General features: G+C 40.3%; 1 protein-coding gene across 1 annotated transcript; it reads right to left on the reverse strand.

Moving 5' to 3' along the window:
- Positions 1-969: 969 nt before the first annotated feature.
- Positions 970-4,413, reverse strand: si:dkey-85n7.8 (COX8 domain-containing protein). The gene is made up of 2 exons (XM_020495978.2): positions 4,167-4,413; positions 970-1,478 (listed from the first exon to the last, which is right to left on the reverse strand). Exons 1-2 carry the CDS (start codon positions 4,281-4,283, stop codon positions 1,362-1,364), a joined length of 234 nt encoding a protein of 77 aa, XP_020351567.1. The 5' UTR covers positions 4,284-4,413; the 3' UTR covers positions 970-1,361.
- Positions 4,414-9,998: the final 5,585 nt, after the last annotated feature.

A 9,998-nucleotide genomic window follows, 5' to 3' on the forward strand; every position in this document is an offset into this window, starting at 1 on the left:
TGAAATTGTATATGCAGGGCCCTTGTGAAAGAGACCCTTGTCTCAATGGTGACTCCATGCTTAAATAAAGGTAAATATAAATATATTTGTATATCCCTAACAGCTAAAGTTAGCATTAGGATAGGCTAATCTGATTCCAGATCAGATCTTAAACTGTTCTGGGGGAGTTTTCTTTCCCTCGTCCCCGATAGGGGTGATAAACATGATCCGTGGTCAGGCAGTATCCTGTAAATGTTGTTGTTAAGAGTGTTATCAAGGGCATCTCGGTGGAGTTTAATTGACCCCCATAAGGCTCACTGCACAGACCACCCAAAGGGAGATGGAGAGGGGTGGGTAGGAGTTGACTTAGGCTTGGGTGGTGTGATCTATTTTAGGCTGTGGTCCGATTCCCTCTCCCTTCTCCCTGAACAAGTGTACACTTGCGTACACTTATTCACCTCCCATAATAGGATCTGGTAGAATACTCTGCAAATGCATCCTTCCTTTCTTGCTTCCTTGAAGTAATCACTGATCTGACATAATGTAATTGGTGAAGGTTATAATGGAAAGCTTGCTCACACCAATCTAGTTATATTACTTCAAGGAAACGAGAAAGGAAAGGTGCATTTTAAGAGTATTCAAACAGAGCCATTCATTTAAAAGGATTGTGTAAGAAATATGGCCGAAACTCCACTCTAGCCCCACGCTTACACCAATCCAATGTTTTTGAGAAAGGTGTAGAATCGGAAAGCAACCAGTGAGAAACGTATTGATGTCTTCAATAATTATTCATGTCTTAAATAATCTTGGGTGAACTTTTCTGTTTTACATCCAAAAGCCTTCTGCTCTTCTCTTCAAGCATGGTTATTACAACCTAATTGACACAGCTCTGTAGATCATGCATGTATATAATGCACACGTCACAATGGGATAAGTATAAAGGTACTGTAATTCAGCTTGACAAATGCAATGAACAGACACAGACAAACATTGCCAACACAGCATGTATTTATTGATGATGGCAGTGAGTTGGCAGTTTTACAGACGTGTCATTGCAACTGGATGCAGCAGTGACATTAGGGGCCATATTCATGAGACATTAGACACCATGCTACTGCAATACTCAGAATATTTCAAATTAAAAAAAGACATCATACAAAAACATACTTATGACAGTCATGCAGAAATGTCTTCCATGGTCCCTTCAAAGTGCATGTTATTTTCCCGTTATTATTGTGGCCATTGAGTATCATTTATACTGTAGATAATGTGTGTTGTTATACATTAGCAAGGTACAGTATTTGATAGCATGGTGGCTAATATGTTGAATACAGCCGTGGTTTGTAGCGTGTGTGTGTGTGAAGACGTTGGGGTCTTCTTCTTTACGACGGTCTTGATGAAGGACGTGGTCTTTGGCGGTACTCTGGGATGTGGTGCATGATCCAGCCGGCCGGAGCAAGCATGCCGACAGCAAAGACGGACATGATAAAGAAGCTTTGCTGTGAGGGAGGAAGGGAGAGGAGAGAAGACAAGACAAAAAATAAGAGACACAGTAAGAGCCATACGTTATGCACGGGTTGACCCACTACTGTACTAAACCCTCGAAGCCAATTACGTTTCTGTTAAAAGACTAAAGTTAATCTGCAGTTGGTAACACTTAATCTAAAGTCTGCAGTTATAAGGCATTATGATGTGGTTATAAGGCATTGTAAGACTTGCCATGAGCATGTATGACCCACTGTCATCTCCTTATGATCCTCACATAATACCAGTTATTTTGAGCCACTTGAACATTTCACAGAGGACCATGACATAATATTATAAGCCTTATAATAGGACATTATAATAAAACATTAAATAAGAACATTATGTATGTGTTCATACAAATAGTAAAGCATTATACCTGCAGGCTTTAAGTGTTAGTAAAATATAAATGAGAATGTTACTGCCATCTAATATTTAGAGCTGACATGTCTTTTGTTTAATGTCCAAATCTCCAATCGAGTTTGCTGTATTTGTATTCTGTATGGCTTCAATTAGCAATATAAAGGAAAGCTTGGTGGTATAGAATTTCTTCAATCTATTGAGTATACAAGTGTCACTCGAACTACTCCACCCACAAGTATCAAAGGAACTTGTGTTTGTGCCTTCCTTTCTCTTTTGTGGTAGTGTTATAAATGTATGAAGGCTTGTTGTGCAATTAACTTACCTATGTCCCTGATACAAATCCCAGAAAAGTATGTCTTCAACTCATTTCAGACTGGCTCATTTCCAGTTGAAGAACTTATTTATGTTTGCAATAAATTCCCATATCAAATATCAACACCAATATCTACTCTGTATTTATTTCATCACTCTGTATTTATTTCATCACAAATGTGCTGTGGGCTATTGGAGTATGGGTATTATCAGAGGTTTTGGAAATAGTCCATTGCGTCCTACACACTGCAGCAGGGATGGGGCCCACAAAAAATCTGAACTCATCATGAGGGGCCACAGTTGCTCACGGGTCTGCGTACCTGTTGCGTGTGCTCCCTCTCCGGCCTCTAGATCACCAGACAGCTCGTTAGGTCACACACCTGTCACCAGCATTACGCGCATAAGGACACTCAACTGGACTCCATCACCTCTATGATTACCTGCCCTTTGTATGTCACTCCCTTTGGATTCTTCCCCAGTTGTCATTGTTCCTGTTTCATGTCGGTGCGCTGTTTGTATTTCTTGTTTTGTTAATTAATTAATTAAATGTATTCACTCCCTGAACTTGCTTCCCGACTCTCAGCGTACATCGTTACAGTAGCCGTAGTATATATATATTTATTTTTTTGATCCAATGTCCTTCAAAAGGTAGCGTGGCCAGCTAAGCGGCTCAAAGACTACAGACTTTCCCAGGAGGTCTAGTCAGGCCACATTGATCCACATCAGAGCCACCTGCCCCGGGCAATCGATTTTATTATATCCCAGGCAGCTCCCTCATGGAGCTGAGGCGTTCATTGTGTCCATACATTATACATTAGAAACCCTTTATATACTTCCAGCCAAGAGGAAAGCCTATTTTATAGCTCCTGCTCAGAGCTTTCTGGCGCATCCTTGTCTGTCCATTAAAGTCAGTCGCAACCTCTAAGTCTGAACTCAATCATTGATGTCTGAATTGTCTAAATTGTTCACCTCCGTCATGTATTCTAGACTGTAAAATATAGACAGGGTAGAAGTATGGAGAGGGGTGTCAATCAATAGACATGGATCATATCCTTCCTTACCAAGGCTTTTATCCACATGGCAGTTCTACGTGTGAAATACATCAGTCTTTCTATAGTTGTGAAATGGCTCTGTGCTGTGTTTGAGATCACTCAAAAATGCAGATAAAGCGGAAGAGCCATGGCAGGACACAGCAAAATAAACATTTACCCTGTGTCCTTATCAAATCTACAGCGTGATTATCCTGGTGAAACAACCACCTAATCCAAAGACGAGCTTCCTGCGATATCTCTCTCTCTCTCTCTCTCTCTCTCTCTCTCTCTCTCTCTCTCTCTCTCTCTCTCTCTCTCTCTCTCTCTCTCTCTCTCTCTCTATCTCTCTTTAAATTTAAAGGAATGTTTGAGGCAGGAAAAACAAAATGCTGGTCTATCCGTCTGGTAAAAGTAAACTGGAATTGGGGAGCACAAACCCTTAAATGACTAATCAAGTCGGGCGTCACCTGATGTTTAAGTTATTGCAGAACACCAGTATAATTTTTTGTTGATGACATTATTAAATGTTCACCTGAGACATGAAGGATGACAATACAGGGTACTATGGCTGTTATTGTAATGTTAATACATTAAAAGGCGGTTTCTTGGACACGGATTAAGCCTAGTCCTGGTCATAAAAGCAAACTCAATGGAGAATCGCATTCAAAAATGTGTTTTAGTGCCAGACTAGGTTTATTCATTAAGTTTCAACTTTGAACTATGATGGTAAAGAAACATCAAACACAATGGGCTAGTTTATGCCTAGGACTAAAAACCATGCACAATAAAACATCTAAATCCATTGAAACTTCTTTTAAGTTCAGGACTATGTCTAGGCCTCAGGAAACTGTCCCTGAATGTATATAGAAGCAACAGTCCCTTGGCACATTGAGTGAGTTCCAAATTAGAGAGGACTGTCTACTGTATCAGCAGAGAGTCCCTCAGTGCAACACTCACCCCAGGTCCGATCTTGGTCTTGGGTGGCTTGCTGTAGATGGTCCTCCTGTCTTGCAGGACCATTTTAGCCCGTACCAGAGACGCTGCCTGGGGGACCCCCTTCAGGGCCATGACCATCCCGACAGCTGTGGATGTGTGGGGATGTGAGGGATGGGGGAGGAAGTCAGCGCATGTAGCTCTTGAGCTTTGGGTCTCAAGAGTGCTGAGGAACCTCCCGACGCATGTGAAATAGAGCCCAGGACCAGTCACATTAACATGGGTGGAGTCAGGAGGATGGTTTTTAGGCAATCAGGAAGGGGGGGAGGGGGTATCAGGGTCATGTTGTTTAACAATAGCTCATGTTGTCGTCAGGCAGATTTGTGATCTTGAGGACTGCATGGAGACACTGTCTGGAACTTTTTGAGAAACCATCTGTTGAATGGCCTTAAGTCAACGTAAGGTTCGGGCATGATTTGTATCTGTAAAAAATGTTGAACTAAGGCTGTGTCGAAGACTTGATTTAAAGGGAGTTGGTCTTCGATTGATGTCAAGGTAGTATTTAACCCTGATGCCATAAACCTTTTTTTCCCCAATGATCCAACTTTATGGACATGAATAAGTGGGCCAGAGCTCATCATCCTCTAATGATGTAATAAGCATTAAAAAAACAAAGCATCCTTCTGCTTTCATGACTGATTAGTACTCATTACCTGATTTCAGTATGTCTTGGTCATTAAAGTTTAGTTGCTAATTATTTGTCAGATTTTGGCTTGAATGTTGGATGTAGGGTTCATAAACATATGTTACAACAATGTCTTATCCCATGAAAACAAAGAAATTGGGCAAACAGTCAAACAATTTAATCTTTTGCTCATAGTGATCTAGTCTGGACAATATTTTCTATAGGGGACTCCATTTTGCTCAAAAGGCAAAAGTTCCCTATAGCCTCTCTTCTCTACTGTAGGCCTATAGTGATTTTACATAATTTTAGAGGGGAGAAGATAATAGATAATGGGTGCTAAATAGAACCTGTCACACAACAAAACACAGCTCCTGGCCCTCTGGTCTTTGTCTGCCCAGCAGGTGTCTTAATTGTGCCTTACAATGGCCACCTGATTGGTAACGATCGAATTTTCCATGATGATCAAAGGAGGATAAAGGGTGTAGGGGGAAACAGCCAGCTGTGTCATGCTTCACCAGTGACAGCAGCACTGTTGTGGACTGAAGTAATACGCAATGCGGTATTCTACGGGGTGGATTATTAATACATTTTATTGTAATGCGCTTTTCAAAAACCCAAAGTCTGCATGTTTTCTGTTTGTTAAAAAATTACTGGCCTCAGACCAGTGCTTAGGGCCCACAACCCCCTACAAAACACTGTCCTGTTTAGAGCATGAATGTAGGCTAATATTGAACCGCGTGGTTCAATTGCAACCAACGGACAGAACTACATAGCGGTGCATTAAAGGAACTGCATGGTCAAACTGACATCTGCATTGGCCGTGCAGCATTTATAGTGATAAGGTCTCTACAGAAGTCTGGGCATTCATACTTCTTGCACTTCGCGGAGCAACGCAGAGCTGTTGTGAAGGAATTTGTTCAGGAAGTGAGTTTGTGTTTATACAGGACCTCCTGCCCCCACATACCGACAACCAATCATGTTAACACGGAGCTATTTTCAGCTCAAGTTTAAAATGGCTCTTAGTGCTGGATTTCTTAAAACGCTACTAATGGGAGATTACATGCACCTGCATGTTAAAACAAACTTGCTTGCAACCCAAAACCAACAAGAATAACCCAGCAGATCAGTTGATTGCATGTCGTTAACGTGTCAAAAGTGTCTGAAAGGCCCTGAAATATCAACCTATTAGAAACATTAAAGATCGCAAGGCTGGAAATGTATATCTAAAATACTTATTGTAAGAATATGAGGTCATATTTCTTACAAAACATTTCATCTTAAATGTCAACATAATAAGAATATAAATTGAGTCACTTAAAATAATTTGTTGAGATTACAATTGAATGAAAACAGATTATATATTAACTCAATGTCGAATGGCTTGATTTAGGTACACACACTGACATGTATTCATATGGAAGCCAGGCTTCCCCAAAGAATGTAACAATATATTTTTTTAAATATTCAATCATTTATCTTTCATCTCTCTGTGTTTCATAATTTTCCTTCAATTTTCCTAGCAAGAGTTTGAATGTATCTCACAGGAGAAAGAATCTGAGCAAGCGAAACAGCGCCCCTCTGTCTCTTTAGGTGTAGGCCATCTATCTGATGCTGTCTGGTCCAAATTATTATGACATTGTTGCCGACCTGTAGCATTGAAGGCAATGGAAGCCAACGAGCATATGGCCTCCCTTTGACAACAAAAAGTATAAAACATTTGCAAATCAGCATTGAGCTAAACTGAACGAGCTGAACTTTGAATGGTGCTTGTGCACCAAAAAAAAAGTGTCAAGGGAAGCCAGCTTGGATTTGAGAGCATATGTCATTGACAAAAAAACTTTAATTGTTGCATCTCATTGTGTTGTTGTCCTCCGGTGGCTAGCAAGCCAACTGACTAAAATTGTCCCTTTCCTAAATTAGCCATGGATGGAGATAGGGATTTGGACTTGTGGTTTTACTTAATTCTCTGTCCTGGCCAATGATTGTAACGGTGATTCTGATCCAACCATTAACTCCCTGGCCTGACAGGATGGAAGTTCAATACAGTGCCTTGCGAAAGTATTCGGCCCCCTTGAACTTTGCGACCTTTTGCCACATTTCAGGCTTCAAACATAAAGATATAAAACTGTATTTTTTTGTGAAGAATCAACAACAAGTGGGACACAATCATGAAGTGGAACGACATTTATCGGATATTTCAAACTTTTTAAGAAAACAAAACTGAAAAATTGGGCGTGCAAAATTATTCAGCCCCATTAAGTTAATACTTTGTAGCGCCACCTTTTGCTGCGATTACAGCTGTAAGTCGCTTGGGGTATGTCTCTATCAGTTTTGCACATCGAGAGACTGACATTTTTTCCCATTCCTCCTTGCAAAACAGCTCGAGCTCAGTGAGGTTGGATGGAGAGCATTTGTGAACAGCAGTTTTCAGTTCTTTCCACAGATTCTCGATTGGATTCAGGTCTGGACTTTGACTTGGCCATTCTAACACCTGGATATGTTTATTTTTGAATCATTCCATTGTAGATTTTGCTTTATGTTTTGGATCATTGTCTTGTTGGAAGACAAATCTCCGTCGCAGTCTCAGGTCTTTTGCAGACTCCATCAGGTTTTCTTCCAGAATGGTCCTGTATTTGGCTCCATCCATCTTCCCATCAATTTGAACCATCTTCCCTGTCCCTGCTGAAGAAAAGCAGGCCCAAACCATGATGCTGCCACCACCATGTTTGACAGTGGGGATGGTGTGTTCAGGGTGATGGCCTGTGTTGCTTTTACGCCAAACATAACGTTTTGCATTGTTGCCAAAAAGTTCAATTTTGGTTTCATCTGACCAGAGCACCTTCTTCCACATGTTTGGTGTGTCTCCCAGGTGGCATGTGGCAAACTTTAAACAACACTTTTTATGGATATCTTTAAGAAATGGCTTTCTTCTTGCCACTCTTCCATAAAGGCCAGATCTGTGCAATATACGACTGATTGTTGTCCTATGGACAGAGTCTCCCACCTCAGCTGTAGATCTCTGCAGTTCATCCAGAGTGATCATGGGCCTCTTGGCTGCATCTCTGATCAGTCTTCTCCTTGTATGAGCTGAAAGTTTAGAGGGACGGCCAGGTCTTGGTAGATTTGCAGTGGTCTGATACTCCTTCCATTTCAAAATATTCACTTGCACAGTGCTCCTTGGGATGTTTAAAGCTTGGGAAATCTTTTTGTATCCAAATCCGGCTTTAAACTTCTTCACAACAGTATCTCGGACCTGCCTGGTGTGTTCCTTGTTCTTCATGATGCTCTCTGCGCTTTTAACGGACCTCTGAGACTATCACAGTGGAGGTGCATTTATACGGAGACTTGATTACACACAGGTGGATTGTATTTATGTATTAGTCATTTAGGTCAACATTGGATCATTCAGAGATCCTCACTGAACTGGAGAGAGTTTGCTGCACTGAAAGTAAAGGGGCTGAATAATTTTGCACGCCCAATTTTTCAGTTTTTGATTTGTTAAAAAAGTTTGAAATATCCGATAAATGTCGTTCCACTTCATGATTATGTCCCACTTGTTGTTGATTCTTCACAAAAAAATACAGTTTTATATCTTTATGTTTGAAGCCTGAAATGTGGCAAAAGGTCGCAAAGTTCAAGGGGGCCGAATACTTTCGCAAGGCACTGTATGTAGCTAGATGTAGAAGGCTAATATTAACTAGCTAACGTTGCCCATGAATGGAAGTTAGGCTAGCGAGCAAGCATTTTAGCCAGGACAACAAAGCTAGGACAACAAAAAATAAAAGCGTGTACTGCATGACAGAGTGATAAACTGTTTCGTCAACATGAAAGAGAGGAGGATGACATTGGCGTTTCTCTCAACATGTTTTTCTACTTGCACAAACTCGTACGCACACACACACGCACACAGAAATCAGACCCATGGACAGCCACATCATATTTAGCTTACGATGATTGGACTAAATTGTTTTTGGTATCTTTTAGTTGTCACTGTATTAGACTAAGCAGAGGTGATTTGATGATCCTGAAATGTTGAAGTTGAAATGGTGCTGGAATAGTGGAGGCAGCTCCTGTTTTCTTTGTGACTTGTGGTAACTCTCTGTGGTTCTAAATCAAGTAGTTCAGTGGTTCGAAAATGTCGGAGGCATTAACTTGCATGACCATGCTATGCTCTAGGTCATGTAACTGTCTGTTACTGTACATGCAATATGCTTTGTGAATTTCACTGTACAGAGGTTGTTTTCCGGTTTTGTGATAAAACAAAGGTGTGGTTGGATTTATACTGCCATTGTGCCTTCTTATTGTCTCGGCCTTTACGCCTGTATATATCACGTTCGCAAGGCATATGTATTAACAGGTTATAGAGCAAACAACGCAATTATCACAACATATGGGTAGGGGGGGCTTGGCTTCCCAAGTGATTTTACTGTTTTTGAGCCTGTTGTTCAGAAAATAATCGGATAGGATCATTCTGATCCAGATGCCACAATATAAAGATCACAGAATCCAGATTTTCAGTGCTTTGGATAGGTCTAAAAATGTTGCTTAGCCAAAAAGACAGCCCAGTTTTTCAAACCTTTTTATCCGGATTCTGTAGTCCTCTTTTTTCTATCCACAATCAGATCAGTAAGGCTATTTTTTGGCTGTTTTTTCACAAAATAATCAGATAAGATCATTCTGATCCAGATGCCACAATATCAAGATTACAGGCTCTGTTAAATATTATAGCTCCTGCTTATCAATGATACAGTAAGTTTATCACTTATACAGTAAGTAATTAGATGCATTTATTTGACACTTATCAATATAACAACTGACCATATGCCTATACTGCAGTCAATTTAACATAATGAACCTTTGGTTTTCAGTTGAAATAACGTTTTCTCCTGACCTTAGTTACATTGAATTATCTTGGTTGTAGTGCCTTTCACATGTCTAAATCCACCCTGAATCCCTCCTTAAAGTGGAATCAAGATAATCCAGATTTTTGGCATCAAAACGATCCTAATCACTAACTTCGAGTTGAATAAAAATGCAAACAAGGCATACAATCCTGATTAAAATTGAGATTTGATGACCAAATCCTTATCTGGAGAATTAGAATCTCATTAGATTTTTTTTTAACCCAATACTAACATTTAATCATATCCAATTGCTGAAATCCAAGTAGA

The sequence above is a fragment of the Oncorhynchus kisutch genome, linkage group LG12 (genome assembly GCF_002021735.2).
Source record: "Oncorhynchus kisutch isolate 150728-3 linkage group LG12, Okis_V2, whole genome shotgun sequence".
NCBI lineage: Eukaryota > Metazoa > Chordata > Actinopteri > Salmoniformes > Salmonidae > Oncorhynchus > Oncorhynchus kisutch.